We start from the raw sequence: 21,798 nt of genomic DNA, 5'->3' as shown, positions 1-21,798 counted from the left end.
ACACATTGATGGTATATACAGTACATATAGATACATTAGGTACAGACATTGCAAAATGTTAACACGACATGGGGAATATTTTAAAACTACATTCATTTCCTGTACAGATTAAGCGACAAAGTGAACCATAAACAAGGACTTTCAAGCTTAAGCTTAAATGAGATTTTCTGGTGCAGACATGCAGCAAGTAATGGGGAAAGGTTAGAGACTGATTTGTAAATGTAAAAATAATAAAACTGTTTCGGATTTTTGTGGATTTCTTCAAGCTTTTTATTTGGAAGAACAGTTTTCCAAAAAAAGCTTCTTATCCGTGTTCACAGTGTCCAATCAGACAGTGTGATTTTAAAGCTTGGTGTTAGTTGGAGTTCATCTACCGTCCAAAATATAGCAGACTTAACGAACATCCTACTATAATGATTGTAGTATATGAATGCCCCACCTCCTCCTTAGTTATTTAAAATCTTTGTATATATCATGTTAATTTGAAATCTATTATATTACATTCTCAGCACGTCTCATGTAAGTAACTTAATGGTCTGCGTATCTGTATATGTGACAGACTTTTGTTTGAGTCACCTCTAAATACTGAATGAAGAGTTCTGAAATTAGGTCCTTAAATATCACAGACATATACCTGAACAAACAGCAATTCACTCCAGTAAAAGCGAGGACATTTTTGACGACAATCAGAATTGTGCAACCCTTACCACTCTGATTACAGAGTGCTAATTTTGATGTAAAGCTCTATTTAAAATTTAAAATGTTTTTAGGATGTTGCATTATGTAGATATACATATTCATTTAAAATATAAATGAACTACTATGGAGGCAGGAGTTTGAGCCACAGAATTGAAACTGAGATTATTGACCAAAAAAATCAATAATCATGTCACGTTTACATTTTCAGGTTAAACATGTACAGGTTAGCTTTAAAACTGACAGGGTTTCTATGTAGCTTGCAAAGGAGAAGAAGGAAAAGAAGAAGACATAAATACATACATACACACACATATACATATATATATATATACATATATATATGTATTACATGTATAGTTATATGTATTAGTTACATGCATACATACATCATTCTGCTGTTAAGTTTTAATAATTAACCAAGTTTTGTCATTTCACTATGTACAGTGGTATAACGAAGATATTCAGAAAAACAAAATAAAATAACATAAGGTCTGTCCCATAAGTGAGCAAAGCGAAAAGTGCTGCAGGCTTGGCAAAAACTGCCCGTTGGGTGGATTTTTGTTAGTTATTGTAATTAAACATAAAACGATATGAATTGTTTAAAACACGGGACTCTAATGATTACTGCGTTTTTTTAATCTGCTGATATGCTTTTAAAAACAATCCCTTTGTAAAACTGTGAATAAAGTATACATTTTTGTCATCTTTTGGACAATCCAAAAAGAAAAAAATGGTAAAAACATAATTTTAGGGAAAAGCCAAACAAGCGGTCGTATTCTGGAGAGCCAAAGGTCCATGAACTTGTCGAGGGTTAAAAGGGGGAAGTAGGCCATGATGGAAAAGTGACTGACAGACAAAAAAAATTTCTGACGAAAAGGCACGAGCTCCACGTTGACATGTCGGCGCTGTGAGAACAAGACAAGCAGGCGGCCATTCTGACCAGACTATAGAGACAAAAATGACGAGAGGAAGAATGTGCAGCAAGCTTGGAAGTGGTGGGTTGTTGCTGAGCAAACGCAACGGTTTGAATTGTTTACCTTAATAAAGATCTCAAATGTAAACATACTAGTGAAGACATAGTCTGCATAGCCTAGGATCTGAGGAAGCAATCAGAGTGACATAAGCGCGCAGGGTTACTACAGCTCTACTCAGCACAGCACAACACAGCACGCAAAGGACATTTACCTTCAACAGGATCTCAACAGTAAAGATTGCGGTGAAAGCATAGTCAAAATAACCAAGTATCTGAAAAAGGCAATGCACAAGTTCAAGTCATTCCAAGACAACAGCACAGTGAGAGATTTATTAAATACTTTTAGCTGTAATTACTGCAAAGTTTAAACACAGATGAAACAGATACTAGTGTAGCCAAGCACTAAGTAGGTTATACTTTAACTGACCAATCACTTGTTAGTGCGTAGTCTCAAATAAATTCTTGTTTGTTAAGAAACGGTGATGTTCCTTCTCTGAAATTCTGAATGCAAACAAAGCTGGGCCATTGTCTCTTTTTAGTGTTGGAAGAAGCCATGTTGTGCCTGCAATCAGCACTGGTACAGAATGAACACAAACAGACTATTTAAAACTCCTTACAGTGACATGCTGTAGCTGCAGACACAAAGGGGAGCCTGCTGAACTATCTGCTTCTAAAGTCTGCACTGAAAATGTATGTAATCACAGCTCGTGGGCAGTTTAACACGATGATACAATCATGTGAACAAGAAATTTTTGATGGGACTCCATGCAGACCTCTGAAAAACTAAGTACACACTTTCATTCAGTAACTTGTTGAACCACCTTTACTGCAATAACTTGAAGTAACTGCTTCCTGTATGACTGGATTATCAGTCTGTCACATCACCATGAGGAATAATTTTGTTCTGCTCTACATCACTACGTCACTGCTCCAGTTTCTTGAGGTTTGATGCACAGCTGTCTTAAGGTCCCGGCACAACATTTAAATTAAAATGAGGCCTGGACTTTGGGTCATCGCGGCACTTTGATTCGCTTCTTTTGCAGGCATTCTGTTATAGATCTGCTGCTGTGCTTTGATCGCTGTCCTGTTGCATGACCCAGTCTCGACAAAGCTTTAGCTGACATATGTCACATTTGACTCTAGAATACTTTGGTCAAAACAAAACAATGGTCCAAAACAATGCGTTATGAGGTGTTTCTGATATTATTCTATGTTTCGTCTTTGCCAAGTGTGGTGCTGTGCATAGAGGCCAACCATCTCCATTTTGGACTTATCTGTCCAAATGAGAGTGTTCCAGAAATCTTGTGGTTTGTTCAGATGAGGCTTTGCAAACCAAAGCTGTGTTGCCAGGTTCTTTTCAGAAAAGTTTTCTCCTGGTAACCTTTCCAAATAAGCCGTACCTGTTCAGTCTTTTTCTAATTGTGCTGTCATGAACTTTAACATTTAACATGCTACCTGAGGCATGTAGAGATTTTGTGTAGTTTGAATTTAGGGAGAATCTGCTGAAACGTTCACCCCTGGCAAGACTATGGGATTGTGTTTAGACACATTTGATTGCTTCAGAGCAGAAAACTTCTGCTTTTATAGAGGCGCTCACACTTGTTAATGTACAATTAATCAAGTGCATTTGATTAGCAGCATCTTGCTGCTACTTACCCTCTTAATTCCTATGTAAGCAGTAAGGCTGTACTTAGTTTTTCAGGTAAACAAGAGTCCTCTAAAAACTTTATTTTTTACCCAACTGCATTTAATTTCAGAGCCAAAAATTCTTCAAATTTAAGACATTTTGAATTATCTTTTAAGAATATCTTATGAATTGTGTGAGAAACAGACAAGGTTAAATAACATAATAACATAATAATAAATAGCAGTAGTTGTAATATTTGTTATTGCCAAATCAGTCATTTCATATGTCACTTGTTATTTTTTAAGGAAAATTTTAGATTTGTTAAAATATGCGTTTTACTTATAACTTTAATGATGGGTGTTTAATACACATTTTCAACACCAGGACCTTAAAATGGAACGTAGTAAATGAAATGTGGTAATACATAATTTACAAAATTACAGCTGGACTCCGACTGTGACGTGTAAAAAAGTGAAACAGTTTCCAGACTCATTGGTTGTTTACATACGATATTGCGAGCAGAGAAGTTGCGGATGGGGTCTTCGGCAGCCAGCGAGACAGAGCTGAGCATGATGAAGACCAGGATGAGGTTGGTGAAGATCTGATGGTTGATCAGCTTATGGCAGAATACACGAAACCTACAAAAAGAGAGTAGAAAGTAGTAAAGAGAGGGACTGCTTGAACTCTAGTGTCTACAAATACATCTGTCACACTGAGCAGTTAGACTGGTTAATGCTCCTATGTGTTGATATGTCTGATATACGAGGCTCACGGATTTGTGCTGCTGAAAATGAAGAAGGCGCTGCCTTCGGGGATGGGTGGAATCTTTTCTTTGATGGTGAGTTCAGAAAGTCGCTGAGGCCGAGGCCCAGACGGGACTTCTGGGAGCTCGTCATTGTCGGTACCATCATCACACACTGGAAAATATTAAAACAGTCCTTCTGATATGATCCTAGCATGAAAATCCTCAAAGCATGTCAAATTTACATGGGTGCCAATGTTTTGTTTTAGTCAAATTTTTAAATGTTTCTTTTAATTTTTGCGCATTTTGCTATTTTTTTTCATTGACTATACAATTTATTGCCATGCCTTACAAAGAATTTCAGTTAAAAGATCACTTAAAATTCACATACGAGATTATTTTTAACTGTAAATCCCAGCATACAGAAGATACACTTATGAACTGAAGATTCAAAATCCGGCATTGAACATATAATATATCTACTGCACAATAATATATGTACAAAAATACAGTGTTTATTTAATTGCTTTGATCAACAAATATATATATATATATATATATATATATATATATATATATATATATATATATATATATATATATATATATATATATATATGTGTGTGTGTGTGTGTGTGTGTGTGTGTGTGTGTGTGTGTGTGTATACTGTATGTGTATTGCTCAGTTAAAACAAGTCAGTTTACCTGGAGACTCAGTGGAAGGATACAACTCTTTGTTTTCCTCTTGCAAGCCCTCCAGCGGCACCTTCATCATTTAGGTTTAAGAGAAATTTTAATAAAATCAGTGCTGCCATTTAACATATGCATGTCTGCAGTTTGATAATATAATGTAAATCTTGATTTTTTTTACCTTGGTCTCGCCATCTTTGTTTTCTGCTATGTCACATCTCTTCTTATCAGCGCTTGCATCCCTGTTGGGCACAGATGAAACAAGGTCTGATTTACAAGGCTTTTTTTTTTTTTTAAGTGACTGTGACAAAAGACTTTAACCATAAAAATCAACACTAGACCTTCAAATATAAAATATTAAACAGCTTCACCTGGCACTATTCTTCCTCTTCTTTGCCTCTTCTTCCTCTTTCTGCGCTGTGTTGAGGCTCTCTGCATCTGCCAGGTTGTCAACGGCGATGGCCAAGAAAACATTTAGCAGGATGTCTGATCATTTGAGTTAAAGAGAAAACACTAAACACCCCGATTAAATACAACTTTTTCACACGGATGTGTGCACACTTCACAGGCAGTAGGATACAGTTTCCACAAATGAAGAGGATGATGAAGTAAATGCAGACGACCATTCCAGAGGAGGCAGGACCACCGTATGCCATGATGCCATCATACATTACTGTGTTCCAGTCTTCTCCTGTCAAGATCTGATGAACACAATGTAGAGCAGAGGACGGCAAAATTATTCTGTTTGCCCAGACAATTATTTAAACTGTATTTATTGTCTTACTGCAGACACTTAGATTGGATGTTGTGATTCCTGCAAATCGCACCTCAACAAGCAGACGCTTTGACAGATTAGCATTGAATTAGCTCACAGCGAGCTTTAATTTTGACTGAAACAATGAAATCAAACAGATACCTGGAAAACAGTGAGAAGGGCCTGGGGGAAGTTATCGAAAGTGCTTCTTTTAGTCACAGTTTCATCAAAGTTAAACTTTCCCCCAAAAAGCTGCATGCCAAGCAGGGAAAATATAATGATGAAGAGGAAAAGCAGCAGCAACAGGGATGCGATGGACTTCATGGAGTTGAGGAGAGAGGCCACCAGGTTACTGAGAGATGCCCAGTGACTGAGGAAGAAAGAAACAATAAGGCATTATGTCTTGTCAATACGCTCAACTTAGCCACCTGGTATCAGACATGCTGTAGTCAGTTAATATGCTCACGGATGCCTGAATCCTTCGGTTTGTTTGAAATAAGTGTCATCAGCCTTATGTGAAAGATTTACAGCGAGATCTTTCACGTGTTCTCATGTAACAGATCAGTTCTGGCAATAGTCGGGGAGAAAGCACTTCCTTATTTTCTGAGCTTCATACAAGTGATACATTTTATGTACAAAATAAAAGGCTTTTTTCTGTCAGTGAGAGATTAAATGTTGCTTACGTTAGTTGCACTCTAAGCTCACGTGTATAAGTCTGAAAACTGAATTTAAAAAAACTACAATGCACTCCAAATGAAAAATTATATAAAAACAAATTTTAAAACCCCATATTTGAATCAAAAGACGGGGTTTTAAACATCTTACGTCCAGAGATCACATGACTTTCTGTTGTTTTTTTTTTTTTAAAGATTTAATAGTTTTGTCTTTGCTCTGTGTTAAATAGAAACCTCAGACATTCCCATTGATGGATTACTGGTCATGTCTGTAACAGGCTGTGCCAGTGGAGGTTCGCTGGTCTGATGCCTGTATTAAATAGATTATTATTCATTCATGTATCCATTCTCTTCTGCCTATATTTTTCAGGGTCGCTGGGGCGCTGGAACCTATATATGAATATATTATAATATATTTAAATGTTTTGTTTTTGTTTTTAAATGTAATTAGGGGACATTTCATAGACCTCATGCACTTTTGAATTCTCATCTTTTGTGTGACTTAATTTATGCTTTTTTGTTTAAATTTGACTTTTATTTTATTTTTTTCTTTGACTTATGTTCAGTTCAGCACAAACCTTGTTAATAAAGGTGCTATATAAACATTAGTATTATTAATATTATTGTCATTGTCAGTAGTAGTATTAGTGCGGGAATTGCTCACCGTGTGACTTTGAAGATTCGAAGGAGGCGTACGCAGCGCAATACAGAGATACCCAAAGGAGACATGATCGCTAACTCCACCAGGATGGTCTCTACGATGCCGCCACAGACCACGAAACAGTCAAAACGGTTAAACAGGGATACAAAGTAGGCCTGCAACCCCAAGCTGTACATTTTCACCAGCATCTCCAAGGTGAACAAGGCCAGAAGAACTTTGTTGGCAACATCTGGAGAAAAAAGCGGGATAAAAACAATGCTAAGTCTAAATGCACGTTTTAGGATAGCGTGGAACAAACTGAGCAAAGCACATACCCTGTACTTCAGTCAGCCAGTCTGGCTGGTTGTAGTGCTCAGACGAGATAGTAAGAGTGTTGAGGAACACCAAGATGATGACGAGCCAATAAAAGGTCACCGATTTCACAGCTGCGCGACACTTCCTGCGGCAGAAACGGTTCCATCGACGCCACTGACGGCTGAAGGCGATCAGTGTCACATGTTTAGGTTTTTGCTTTTTGTATTGCTATTTATTGGATTATTTGATTGGTGAAATACAATAAAAGCTACTTCATTATGATTCCAAAGGGGAAAAAGTTGATTAGGAGGAAAAGAGGGTAGGTTTCAGGTGCATAAACACAATGATTACATTTAGGGGGAAAAAAACACAGATGAAAACATCAGCGGTCTGAACAATTAAAACATGATGCCATAATCAACCATGCAAGATGAGACAAGTCCAGTAAATGATGAACAAAGCTACCATGCAGCACCACAACGGGGTACCAACCTGCACTTTGATTTAGTAATTTTTTGACTGGGGAGAATAAAAAGAAGCAACTTTTAATTAAATGTAACAGCATGTGCAAATGTGCACTCTGCAATCCAATCAAACGAGTTTTAATATTACTGACTGTCAATTACCAGACAGCCTAAGCTGTCAATAAAATTTTAGAGTGAAACATATAATGTGTTGAGTAACATATACAGCACTCACCACAGTGGACCACAGCATGGTGATTTGTCTTCCTCTCCATTGTGATTGTCTGTGGTCACTGATTCTGTCTCACTTGTGGGTATGCTCGCTGTCATGTCGCGCACACACATACAAATACACACACGTAAAGACACGTTAATGGAAAAAGTTTATTACACAGGCTTTCTGTTATGTTATGACTGATTATCTTATTGATATCCATGCATTTTTGATTTGGCTTGGTTCTTGAGTGATAAAATATCCTTCAAAATACATGTGACTTATTTTAAAATCTGACAAACAAAGCCCAAATAAACACTCTAATCAGTCGTTACAGTAAAACAATAGATTATAATGTTGAGTTCAGATTTCAGCTTGTGATTATTTAACATGGACTCCATTGATCTCTTTTTTTTATTAGGAAGGCCAAGCCAAACCACCAGAATTTCTTTTTTAAAATGAAACAGCAAAATCTGCAAGTGTCAGATAAAAATGCTGGAGTGACTGCCTGACAAAGTTTGACCCCTGGATGTTGGAGTTTCACAGTGTGAAACCAGCTGTAATGCTTGTGAGCACTGCAAAAAGATGAAGCTCAAGGTTTTTGCACAGATCTAGTAACAGTGAATACATGCTGCCAGTCCAGAGTCAAACTAAATTTGATAGATTATTATTTATTGGACTGGAACTGGAAATCCATTTTCCATGGTGAGGTTTGAAATACCACTGACTGCAGTGTTCAGATGAACACTGCAGTCAGTCAAATGCATCAATTATTCTTGTCCAGGTATGTCATGTGTATACACATTAGAATTCACATTTACTGTACATGCACAAAATATAGTTGCAATTGAAAACGTGACTCAAAATGATGATGATGATGATGATGATGATGATGATGAAGATGCCATTATTATGATAATGATGATGAGAAAACCATGTGGCAGTCCTAGATATAATTCTATGTTTCCCCTCAGTCATCATTAAAAAATGGTAAGTTATTGTTTATTAAGAGATTAAATTATAATTCATAATGTACACTAATGTGCTAATAATTGGTTTCTACATTTGCGTATGATAATTATCTGTGTTGTTAGATAACTGTTATATCTTAATGGTTATTGGAAAGTTTAAACTAATGTCTATAATTCTTTGTAAATAAATCAAAGTAATAATTAGATTCTCTTATCACCTATTATAACATAAGCAATGTATTACAATAAAGTTATTTTGTAGAAAAATACACTTAAATCTATTAAAATAAAAATAACGTAACAATAATAATGAGTAATAACTAATTTATTACTCATTATAATATATACAAGTATATTTTTTTTGCAGTTTTACTTTCATGGTAAACATTAAAATAACTATTTACAAAACTTCAATTTACAATTCATTTTACAACATATAGGTGATGTTGATTATTAGAACTAAATTTTAATAATTTTGTAGCTAAGGTATTTTTCTTCTGACCCAAAATACTGAAAATCTAGTTATAGTATTAACTAACAACATTAATATTAGATAAATATACCCTATACTTACATGGCAATACAGTAAATATGAGCTAAATAAATTTTGCTGACATTTAACACTCACATATTATACATGTAAGTACATTTTGGGGCAACAAAATGCCAACATTTACATTTTAAGTACTTTAAGGGAGCTCATTTTCAGTTATGTTATATATTTTAAAGTTAAGGCTTGTTGGTGCATATACTAATAACATTATTTATTTTCAATGCCATATATTTTTAGAGTTTCACAGGATATTTATCATTTTAAGTGAGGCTTATTGTTGTTATCTTGATGGTTTTATACTTACTAAAGTATGCATTGTGAATTAGGCTTACATTCACATGCGCCAACACACATATGTATGTAAAACAATGTTCAATGTGGTGTGTGGGTGGTATTAGGAATATCAGTGTTACTAATTCTTCAGTTAAATAAAAATATATAATTTTTCTCTAAACTGCTCTAAACGGGTCAAACTCCATTTTCTTTTTCCTTTCCTTTCATGTGCTGTAAAATTCAAAATCTTTAAAGCATTTCACTGGAAGTTGGACTGTCCTGTTATGCCAGTGCAGTAATAGAATAACATGTATGTGTTGAAGATGGTAAGGATCAGAAACCGACTAATAAAGGAAAGGGTGTTTAAATACGAGAGCACACACAAAGCATAAGCAAAGCACATGCAGGTGATGAACCGTCCCAGTGAAGATGTGCGGGGAAATTCAGACTTTCAGACACTCGCGCGCACACACATTTACCCTGTGTCTCTGTGGACTGAGTGAACCAGCCAAACTTTCCTTTCTTCTTCTCAGTAAGGTCAGCCAGCGTGACCCCTTGGTGTTATCAACATGCAGATCATACAGCCAGACAGCAGAGGAAGCAGTGAGTCAGTACACAGCACAACAAGAGAGAGAGAGGAACGTACAGCAAGAGACAGCTGCAATACAAGCTACTGGCACAGCTACCGTGTCCAGAAAAGTATACAGGACATTCTTGAATTATATTTAGTGGATTAACTACTAATAATAATACACTAACTACATTTATTTATGCATGAATTGTGTGTGTAATAATTAATTCATCATTGCTCCTTGGGCAAAAGTGACTGGCAGTAAGGAGTAAAAAGACCAAATAAGGAGGAATTCACAGTAATTTGTAGATTTGAAGACAGCAGACCATTTAGAGAGAGAACATGATGAACATAAAGGAATAATTATGATATATATCAGCTCATAAATTATGTACTTGTATTAGTATTAATATCAGCAAATAAATAAGACAGTCATGAATGAATGTCAAGGACATTCGTTTTTTAAATGTGTCATCATAAGATTGTCCATGACTATAAAGTGTCCCGCTGAGTACATGAAGCAAAAACAAATTAAACAAAGCAATAAAAATCAATTATCTGTTAGACTGCATGCTGTAACATTAGCTCTGTAAATTCTGGACAGAGTAACTATATAATACACTGTAACACTGGAAACAATCAACATTAAACACGACTTTGGAAAAGAGTAGAAGAAAGCAGAGAAGAGAACAATTGTGGGTAAAGAGAGAAAATGATGTAAAGAAACGAAGGGAAGAGAAGGGTGAAACAGGTATTAACAGCAGTCTACAGACAGTTTTTAGAAGGCACACACACACTGCAAGGAAGTAAAGTTAGTCCGTCGTCATCTATAACATCGACAGCAGTGCTAAAAGCAAGGCAACTACTGGTGAACATAAAAACTGACAGGTACATTCGCACTGACTGCTCTGTGAATGGTTACGAGGCACTCTAGCTATAATTCAGGTCAGATGTATTTTCATGTCAGTTACACCCACATTTTTTTCTCTGCACATCCAGATGGATTATGGTATAATTACTAATGTCACAAGCTTCAGTCCCAACATTTGTTGCAAAATAACAAAAGAAAAACCCTGAATTCAACACATAATTTTAAATGGCCTTCCTACTGTCAGTTAATAGAATCACGGAGCCGCTGCGCCATCCGATTTTCATACCAGACATTAGAAATACTATGATTAAATAAACACACAAAAAAGTAAATGTTTAAGGTAGAGAAAACAACTAAGGAAATTCATCTCTCTCTGATGGCAGGATGCTATGTCATATGTAAAAAAAAAAAAAAAAGCCCAAATTTCTCCTGTTCATCAACTTTGGACTATTCGATTATTTAATGGCTCATTCGACTTATTCCATATAGAGCAAATGTCAGAAACCAGAACTAACTGTTCAAGTTGTTCATACTGGCTTCTCTACCAGTCACAGTACCTAAACACACATGAATACAAATGTCAATCTGCAAATCAAGTTTGCCTGTTTTTTGTTTGCCTTCTTTATTAAAATCTAAGAATTACGCGGATACTACTGCTTTTTCTGAATCTGAAAAACTTACAGCTAAATATTTTTCCAGGGCGTGCCTGTAACGAAAAATATATTTTTGTTACTACTTGTCAGTATTTTTTCTGTGTAATTGCTACTGCAACCAAGTAACATTGTCTGCAAATGTAGCCAAATCTAACCAGCAACGTTAAAATCTTGTTTATTATGGCAAACGTGGAGCTGAATTACATTATGGTTACAGTCCATCCACAATATGTTGAGTTAGATCACATTAGCTGAAATAGTTACGTTTTTGGAATCCAGATAAAAGTAAAATACAGTATTTATATGCATTTTTATTTACAACCCATATAAACATTGAAATACAGCAAAGAAAAACACACAGCTTTTGCCACGGTATTGAACGTGCAGCGCTGTGAAAATCTGAAGACACTGAAGACACATCAAAGAAAATTCTAGAGATTTAATTTCACGACACGCAAGTGTGAAAGTGTAGTGCAGCACACAAACTGCACTGCTGCAGTGGTTATGATTTCAAAGATAAAATCCTCCAGCATGTCAAAGATGGGTGTTTATACCACCAGTTGTATATAAATGTGAGGATTAAGTGAACTCTAATATAAGCATTACGTCCATGTAATAAGGATTCCATTACATTTGTTATGGATTAGACTAACGCTGGTGTTTACTCTGACCGGCTGGAGAGACCCATGAATGGTCAAAACTGTTATAAGTGAACGTATCTGAAAAAGTAGGTGGTAATTCAGAGGCTGTGATTCACTGCAGTAGTGATTTAACACTAATTATGTGGAAGATAACATTCAGCGGTTATAAGGCACATAATATGTCTGACTGAGATATTCGTACTGCGTACACAAAGGCAAAAATGTAGGCATTTAACTGTGTCAGAGGTGGAGGTGGATGTTAAGAAGCGTATTGTTGCAGAACACATTTCTATTTGAAAGCAAAGTTTTTTTATTCTAATTTTCTTAAATGAATTATGAGGCTGTCATAGCTTAATCATTCTCTGCTGTGCCATGAATGACTGAGAGCAGCTGAAAACACTGATCTTCCCACATTTGTTACACTTTCTTGTCATGATCATGTTGTAAGTCAGCCATCCCCAAAGTCAGGACTGCTGCCGCCCACTTAAGAACCAGGGAAAGCGATATATTTCCTTTAAATTTGTGTTCAAAAAACATAAACAACCTTATCAAGATCGATTAATTTGTGTCAGAAAAATTAGTAATATCACAAACTAGCTATCTCCTATTACCAAATTAAATTTGCTTTTTATATAAATAAATACATGTATATAAAAATTTAACTGTACAAACCTGTGAGTAATCAAACTAATCAATTTCTGTTATTACTGAGGCCTACTTGCAGTACCTTTGCGGCCCACCAGGGGCTTCAGGAGTCATTGTTGTAGGTCATACAGTATGTTTGCAGAAATGTAGGAACTCACAAAAGATTTACATTCATGTATTAGATTGCATTCAGTGCATTATCGTGCAATTTTTAGTGAAATCTTAGATGCTTCAAGCAATCCCTGCCTGAGCTTCCTCATTCTAATTCAGTCCTTGTGCTCCTTGTCAACACAAATAAACAGAAGCAGTCACCCCTCACTTACTGTACTAATCAAATGCCAAGTCAGAAATTATTGCAAGGAAGCAGCTGTCTCAAAACAACATCATGTTCCCACAATGAGCCGCATTCAAGTCAAAGTAAGCAAAGGATCATGAGAACTGCCAGTTAGATGCATAACAGATTGACCGTCTCTCCTTCCTCTTGTAACAGTTGTAGTGGCAAAGAAATGTGCAGCATTATCTCAGGGCAGAAGAAGTTATGGCTTTGTAAGTCACAGTTCTGTTTGCATTTTTTGTTTGCCTGCTGGACAAGAGTGCTGGACAAGAGTAGAGAAAAAAAACATTAAATCCAGGTAACTCACGGTTACGCTTGCCCTCCTCATCTCCCTCCTCCTCGTTCTCAGGGTCGATGTCCTCTGCCTGGGTGATCCAGTCCAAGTAGCCCTTCAGGTCTTCTTCTAACTGCTGCTTCTCACGCAGCTTCTGGAAATCACCTCGAGCCTTGGCCTTTTCTCGCTCTTTGGAGAACTCTCTATAGAGGGGAAAGCATATTTCAAACGTGGGTCACCGTAACACTGTACAGAATGGCAGTGCTCTGCAGTCTTAAAACTAAGACTGCACTAAAACTGATAACTTAATAACCTCATCAAACAATTTCTTATCATTTGTTAAAATGTGCAGGGTTAAACTTATTTGTGGAATTCACACGCAGCATCACATTTTTATATTATTACCAAAATGAGCAAAATACCCCATCTATGAATATGTTTTATAGATATATTACACGCATACTGTAAATTGCATGTTCCTTTCAAGTAGACTCTCAGCACCCACAACAGGGCATTTTATTAAAACAACAATTCAAAACAGAAACATGAAACATACCCACTCAGCACACCCAAAACCAGGTTAAGAACAAAGAAGGATCCAAAGATGACGAGGCTGACAAAGTAGACCCACGGCAGCTCAAAGCCCATTGCATCATTCATCTACACAGAAAGAGATAATAGGAATATTTAACTGAATTAACTCTAAATGCAGACATGGCAATGCTATTCTTACAGCTTACATAGATTAAATTATTCGAAATAAAAACTGAATTCTAATTAAAAAAAAATATCATTAACTCATGGAGGTGCAAAGCCCACAGTATCCCTTGAGCAGGAAAGAGGTTTGTCACTCAACTACAGCTAAAACTGCAGCAGGAAGGGTGACCACTAGAGGGAACCACGTGAGAGACAACTGGGTCAGTTATGAATGACAGTGAGTACTTGTATTAGTGTTAGTAATGAGGCTGTGCCAAATGACCGCACTAAATCCAACATGCCTCTTAGCTGAGCTGCTGGCAACACCAGGACCTAAAAGTTTGCCCTTTTTTCATAATCACATTTCACACAGCTCTCATCACAGTAGGCACTTTTATTTGCTCAGTCAGTGTAAATGTTTACAGTTTACACTTCTATTTTGATAGTCAGTTTTCCGTTAAAGAAAAAAATCCCACTGATGTGCCTGCCTCCAGCCGCAGAACCGCCCACCCCGAAGAAACATTTATACTTGGCTTATATCAGTACGAAAGGCTCAAGGTCAGTTTTAATTTATACATCTGCGTATCTATCCTGCCATGATCTCTTTTTCCATCTTTTAGGTTTGCTGAATCTCCTTCCTTCCACCACTTTAACAGCAGTATTAGCATGGGATTGCCATGGTAACACATACATGCATGAAAGTGTGTGGGACAGAGAGAGAGAGTCTGAGAAGACGAACGAGAAGGAGGTGAAGAGGTTCATTATTTCATAGATGAGGGTCTCCATCAATAAAAGGGCGTGGGTGTATTGTGAGGAAAACTCATCATCAGTGCTGAGTATTTTGGCTAATAAAAGCTGTTGGTGATTTGTGTTAATATGAAGCCGGGGGTTTCAGGTTAGCCTTTAAAAATGGGTTACACACTCTAGCTGTGAAAACTTTTTTAGAAAATAACAACAACAACAAAAAAATCACATAAAGCATGGATTTGCAAAACGGAGAGAAAAAAACTGAAAGGCTTAAATGAGTTTGCTTGGAAAAGTGTTGTTGGGGTCAAACCTGCATGAAAAATCATGGTTCTGAATGGTGTCTTACTGCTTTTGTCACATTTGTAACTAATGTTCCATTGTTAAGCAACAGCTCCATTGTCTATATAACAATGGAGCTATATAATGATATAGTTTGTCATGCGAATCCCCTATTACACTTATTATTACTTTAATATTATACATACAGTGCTGTGTAAATCTCCTGAGCCAGCATTTTCTTCAAACATGTGCAAACTTTGAGAAATACAGGATATAAGGCACAAATAGAGTTTGTGGAATTCTAACAAAGTTGGAAATCAGTATTTGGTATCTTTATTCTTCAACGCTGCCTGACCTCTCTTAGGCAGCTTTCTTGTAATATATTTCACTAGTCTGCAGGAATAGTTCTCCAGGCTCCTTGAAGGACATTTAGAGCTCCTTGTTGGATGTTGCCTGTCGTTTTTTTTCTGTTCTCTGTCAAGATGATCCAACACTGTTTCAGTAATGTTGAGGTTTGGGCTCTGGGGATCCATGACTGATAGTGTTTTCCTATCCAGATATGCTTGTATTGATTTTGCAGTGTGTTTGGGACCACTATCATGCTAAAAAAAAAAAAAAAAATCCAGTTCCAGTTCCAGTCGCACGCTTTCCAGATGCAATTGCATCCTGCATAAAACTCCGATGGTAGTTTTCTGTCTTGAAAATTCCATCAATTTTGACAAGATCCACAAACCATAACAGAGCATCCGCCATGTTTTACAAATGGCTGTAGACACTCTTTCCTGACCTCCTCAGTGCATATTGATGATTATTTTGCACTTCATAAGAGATGTTACTGATTTTCAGTCTTCTTGTGTAACTTGGGTTACCTGAGCCTTTTCTATAAGTTTCCCATTCTTAAGTAATGGAACAGTAGATGGATCAAGTGAAGGGCCAGATGCATCTCTCAGGTTCTGTGACAGGATTGTTTCCTGTTCTTAAGAACATGACTTTCAGATACTGTTGATCGGTTCAGTTTCACCAAGACACACCATGCCAACGTATGCCAGGTTTTCAACTAATAGCACCTTGGGAATCATTTTGTTGGTTTCCAAATACTATGCCTGTCAAACTGTCTAATATTTGGTATTTTTGTATATTAATCTAAACAAACCATTTTTCCCAATAGGCTACTAGTAACAAAGTCCCTAAAGATAAGACTTAAAATTGGCTCTTAGTTGTCTATATATGTAAACACAACACTGGTTCTTCCAGGAAGCTATGTGTCTTTATTTATGTCTGAATGATTCATAGGCCTGCATTAAGTAGCTTAAAAAACACAAATAACATTCTACTGAAAATAGCCAGGTACAAAGAGTGGACTGAATAATGATTGGAAAAGCAGCCAGTATCCAAAGTCAACATCCTACACCATGAGAAATCCTGGAGAACTATTGCTCAAGACCACTTAAAAAATTGCAAGAAAGTCTGGCTCCCTGGAAACAACATATAAATAAATGCAGGGTGGCTCAAGACTTTTGCACAGCACTATATTTTCAAGTAGCATTGTAAATTTGGGTTTACCCAGTAGAGAACGTCAGTCCAGCCTTCCATGGTGATGCACTGGAACACAGTGAGCATGGCAAACAAAAAGTTGTCAAAGTTGGTGATGCCATTGTTGGGGCCTTGCCAGCCCTCCCGGCAAACTGTACCATTGAGAAGGCAATGACGCCCATGCCCTGATATTGCACATGGCGCCGGCTCTTCCTCTGCGAGGGCACCTGGAGGAACAAAGACAAACAGGTAAATCAACATGGAAACAACATGAAAGCGACTTTAGATCATCCAGGCAAAACTTGTTCAATTATTTGTCACATTATTTCACGTATGTTCTTTGTCCACGTTTAAATCTCATGTTGCATCTTCATTCTTAGTGTGTTATAATCTATTTTCGAGAATGTGGAGTTTTTTTCCTCCAGCATTATTTTTAAGAGTTCCCCATCACTGTATTTTCTTTGATTCTGACATTATGATTGGATTATTACTTCATGCAAAGATAATAATAAAGTTAAGTTTAAGCTATATCCATGATAAAATGGGTATCAGAAATCCATAGAGCCATTCATGCATTCCTCTGTGTCACACTTTAAAATTGCACTGTTCAGTATTCTGACATTATTCCATCATCATAGGAGCAATGCAGAAAATTATGCTATACGCTGACATTAATTACAGTTTGCCCCAGCACCCCACGCTTAAAGTTCACTCACTGTAGATTAGCCCACATGTTAAACTTTCCACCTTTTTAATCAAATAACCACAGTGCTTCTACACACACAAATCCAAACATGTGGCCTCTTCCTTTTTTGGATGCATGTCCCTCTGACCTATCCAAAAACCTAAAAAAACACATGCTAAATGCTATTTTTCAGGGCTGGTGAACACACAGTGGCTTTGATTAAAGTGAGATTCAATCCTGCTCTGTCGCGACCTCTCGACTTTACCCTACTGTGCTTCTCCTGAAGTCACCAGGCAAACAGAACAGATGAAAGCAAGAAAGGGAGAGAAAGAAGGTGAGATTACGTTCAAGGTGTATGAGAGGGAGAGGGAGAGTGACACGCCACGATAACAGTTGTCGTAATGCAGCAAATCCCTGTTACTTAAGCTGCTTCAATCCCGTCAGTCAGCCATTTTAGATTATAACTGTGATTTTATGTATGTGTCTCTGTGTACATATGTGCTAATGTCCATCAACATGTCCCTTTTTTTCTGATACACTGACATCAAAGAGTAATGGTAAAGCAAAGGTCAAGCATGTTTACATAATAGCTAGATATTAGTCATTTAATCACTGGATTTAATCCACCATCTGCTGTTCTGCCCTGTTTTCAGTGGCTTGTCACCATTCACATAGGTACATGTGTCCATTCATTTTCAGGGACAGGGATTGAATCCCGAGTCTGTTCTAAGGTGACATGTATGCCTGTTTACATTAGATTATGGAGTACAAATCCCTCTTTTAACAGGTGTCTGTAGAAAGTGAAGCAGACGTGTAGTAGCAGACAAGAAAGGAAGATATCTTACCTGTTTCTGTCACGTAACAGGTGGCATGCATTTTGCCAATAAAAAGCTCCAGGCCAATGATGGCATAGATAATAATGACAAAGAGGACCAGCAGAGCGATGTGAAGCAAGGGAACCATGGCTTTAATAATGGAATTTAAAACCACCTGTAAACCTGCAAAAATATAAAGAAGCTAAAGTCAGTCAGAAGAAGCATCAGTTTTACTCTGTGGGAATTGGGACAGATGCAAAAAGACAAAAACACAAATTATTTACCCAATCATTTAGCCAAGCCATGGTATGATTATCAATCTAAAAGCCCATGATAACAATGATTATGCAAGAAAGCAAACAAAGGATCAAAATATTAAGGCCTAATTAGACTGTAAATGATGAATACGACTCCAACAAACACTAATGGTAACCCTTTACATGGTAAATCATGGCATTTGATGTTGAAAGGTACTGTAAAAAGTAATCAGCTGAAAACCATACTGATACCACAACATTGCATCTAAATGAACATGAGTTTCTTCCTATTATTCACTAAACATTCTTAAAAGAATCTATCTTGGAAATATAAAATAAACAGACATAAATGTGAGAGCTGCAAATAACTTTTATTTTCATTATCAATTTGTCTTATAGTATTTTCTCAGTATTAAGGCATATTCAATAAATAAAATACAAGAAATAATGAAAAATGAAGTTCCTAATGTGGGGTTAGTGATCGTTTTGTCTGACAAACAGTCCAAAAAGATACAAAGTCTGCAAATTTATTAAGAAGGTGGAACTGTATTTAACCATCAAGACTTTATTGGATTAATAAAAAAGTTTACATTTATTTATTTTTGATAACCAGCTACAGAAAAAAAAATCTCTAAACGCTTAAAAAAAAAATCACTTTTCCAGTCAAAGTTTGTTTAGCTAGCAACTGGCTCTTGGGTGGTGGGGGCACGTGGGCAGAAAATCGCACACAAACACTGTATTCACAATAGTGCAAACGTACACATTTGTAAAAATGCACAATTTTTTACAAAAAAGTCTAATTATATCAGTGGATAGGAATGAAAGCTAGCAAACTATCCTCTGCTTTACTAGCTGACGGGTTGAAACATCCCAGCTAAATCAGACTGCAAAGACAAACGTTAAACTCAGTTTCAGTATAGAACTGAAAATGTCATTTGAGCTCAATGCATCTTCATCTGTCCCAGAGGTACTTTTTTTCCTCAGACCTAGCAAATGCTACGTTGCTATGGCAACTCAAAGAATGTAGACACATTAGGGCATGTGTTGATTTAAGGTCAAATGTGTGCTGAAAACAGAAACACTGAAGGAAAAAAGTATATAATGAATGATAAAGAAACTGGGTAATATGATAGGACCGACACAAGCTTCCAAGAGCTAATGTTTAACCAACCACCTTATCTTTATTTTGGTAAACTACCTTTGCACTGCTAACAGTCAAGTGTCTTTGGAGGGCAGTGGAAGAAATACAATACTCAAATAACCCAAAAGCACAAGCTAACAAAAACCTCACTAAATAGTTAGTGATAATAGTTCCAGAAATGACTACAGAAATGTTCCAGTAGGCCCAGCCTGGACGTCAATAAAAGGTTGGAGTGGGTATAGCAGACAGTAAAGTTAGCAAGTCAAAGCACAGGTCATGCTGCTTTACTGTTGCTAGCACCGTGATTTAATTTTAAAGTGTTTAATACAACACAGTGAATATTTCACTTAGCGAGACAGTGAGATAGTGCTTTATCAAAATTTATACACTTGCTACTTTGTAATAGCCCATCATTCTTTTTCCCACATCCTACCTTGGCCACTAAAAGAAGTTTTGAGCTGTTTCATAAACAGGCGGATTATTGAGATCAATAAGCCAAATAAAGACTAAAGAATATATAATTTAAGGTCTTTTTATTTTCAGTTCAAGTCATTTTTATTTTATATAAAGCCAAATCACAACAACAGTCATCTTAATATCACCTTTATATTGTAAGATAAAAATCTTATAATAATTCAGAGAAAAGCTCAACAATCAGACAACCCCCCTATGAGCAAGCACTTGGTGACAGTGGGAAGGAAAAACTCCCATTTAACAGGAAGAAACCTCCAACAGAACCAGTCTCAGGAAGGGGCAGCTGTCTGCTGCCATGAGGGGAGGGAGACAGGACAAAAGACACATGTATCATTTGTGTGATATTACAAAGTACTATGTAGTACCTATGGTAGGGTAACTGACTTTGTGATTGCAGCTCATCTTCATATCTTTATTTTTCTTTTGCTAGTCTTGTGCTTTTCATACAGCTACTATAAGAAACCTCGTCTTATTTGGTAAAGGGTTCCTGCATGTTGTGATTCATTTTATGGCTCTTTTTTCCTTGTTAACAATACTATCAAGATTACAACATCTCAGTGCATAATCACACATTTTTGGGTAGCTTGCTTGCTTACATAAAAACTTTAACAAGCATCCAGTGAAACTCCTTAAGGATGTTTTATTTATTCCTGCATAATTCCTGCCATCCTGAATGACTAAAAACTTTTAATTCATATCAATTCAATTCAATTTTATTGATATAGCGCCAAATCACAACAACAGTCGCCTCAAGGCGCTTTATATCAAAATCAAGCATTTAAATATTACTGAATGAATTTTAAATAATTATCTGATAGCACTGCAGTTATTACAAATGCTGATGCGATAACGACACCAGAAACAACAGACTCGGTCAGGGTCACCATGTCCTACTTCTCAACTGCATCCTGCCCATGTTTACCTGTCACCTTTGTTTGCAGTGAAAAATATAGAGTAGTTGATATTTGGCCATGCTGACTAATAAAAGCCAGTTAATTACCTTCAAATGCATTTAAAACATATGAGAACTGCTGTTTTTCCTCAAGGACAAATGACCAGAAACACTCCAGCTGCTTGAAATACCCTTTACTTGGGTGTTTTAAGGTTGCCATAGTGACTGTCTTTGCAGAGACAATTCAGCTGAGCTGGAATAGAAATCTAATAACATAACAGAGAGAACCTGGGGACAGCAAAGAAGTGTTTTTCACACAAAACACCGGGTTGAATAAAACATAACAGGCTGAAAATATCAACACAATGTTAATGTGAAATACATGGTCCACTAATTCAATAAGTTCCATAATGTAATATAACACAACTTTGAAATCACTGAAAAATTGGGTTACTCATAAGACTGAATGACAAAGCTAGGTAAGCACAAAAGAAGAGTGTCCAATTTATTAAACTAATGTTTTACAATGCTTTGATATCTCTGTTCAAATTACATTTTAATGGCTGGCTGGCGAAGAGACTACATGCCGTCACCTCTAAGGTGTTAAAGGTGTCTTATGATAAGAAATAAGAAAATGTCCCTAGTGCAAACTCTAACTTATGCTAACAGCACATGAAAGGCTCTGAGGCTCTGTCAGCTGTG

The 21,798-nt window shown here is 36.6% G+C and overlaps 1 protein-coding gene across 22 annotated transcripts in view; it reads right to left on the bottom strand.

The window, feature by feature from the left end:
• Positions 1 to 21,798, bottom strand: part of cacna1db (calcium channel, voltage-dependent, L type, alpha 1D subunit, b) — a 93,253-nt gene that overhangs the window by 30,315 nt on the left and 41,140 nt on the right. For 7 of the 22 annotated variants that reach the window (XM_084916592.1, XM_084916595.1, XM_084916600.1 and 4 more), the window contains exons 6-23: positions 18,363 to 18,515; positions 16,863 to 17,059; positions 14,134 to 14,237; positions 13,611 to 13,780; positions 10,068 to 10,142; positions 7,813 to 7,900; positions 7,606 to 7,632; positions 7,134 to 7,294; positions 6,823 to 7,048; positions 5,647 to 5,854; positions 5,311 to 5,431; positions 5,102 to 5,216; positions 4,912 to 4,972; positions 4,746 to 4,806; positions 4,072 to 4,216; positions 3,808 to 3,937; positions 1,885 to 1,944; positions 1,737 to 1,796 (exon numbers count right to left, since the gene is read on the bottom strand). In XM_084916592.1, coding sequence (XP_084772718.1) covers positions 1,737 to 1,796; positions 1,885 to 1,944; positions 3,808 to 3,937; positions 4,072 to 4,216; positions 4,746 to 4,806; positions 4,912 to 4,972; positions 5,102 to 5,216; positions 5,311 to 5,431; positions 5,647 to 5,854; positions 6,823 to 7,048; positions 7,134 to 7,294; positions 7,606 to 7,632; positions 7,813 to 7,900; positions 10,068 to 10,142; positions 13,611 to 13,780; positions 14,134 to 14,237; positions 16,863 to 17,059; positions 18,363 to 18,515 — 2,162 coding nt within the window. The remainder of the gene's footprint in view (positions 1 to 1,736; positions 1,797 to 1,884; positions 1,945 to 3,807; positions 3,938 to 4,071; positions 4,217 to 4,745; positions 4,807 to 4,911; positions 4,973 to 5,101; positions 5,217 to 5,310; positions 5,432 to 5,646; positions 5,855 to 6,822; positions 7,049 to 7,133; positions 7,295 to 7,605; positions 7,633 to 7,812; positions 7,901 to 10,067; positions 10,143 to 13,610; positions 13,781 to 14,133; positions 14,238 to 16,862; positions 17,060 to 18,362; positions 18,516 to 21,798) is intronic. The other 15 variants (XM_084916596.1, XM_084916605.1, XM_084916607.1 and 12 more) reach the window with 9 other exon arrangements.

This window comes from Perissodus microlepis, chromosome 20 (assembly GCF_051167445.1).
Source record: "Perissodus microlepis isolate ML-2025 ecotype Zambia chromosome 20, ASM5116744v1, whole genome shotgun sequence".
NCBI lineage: Eukaryota > Metazoa > Chordata > Actinopteri > Cichliformes > Cichlidae > Perissodus > Perissodus microlepis.
This window is presented reverse-complemented; position numbering and strand designations above follow the sequence as displayed.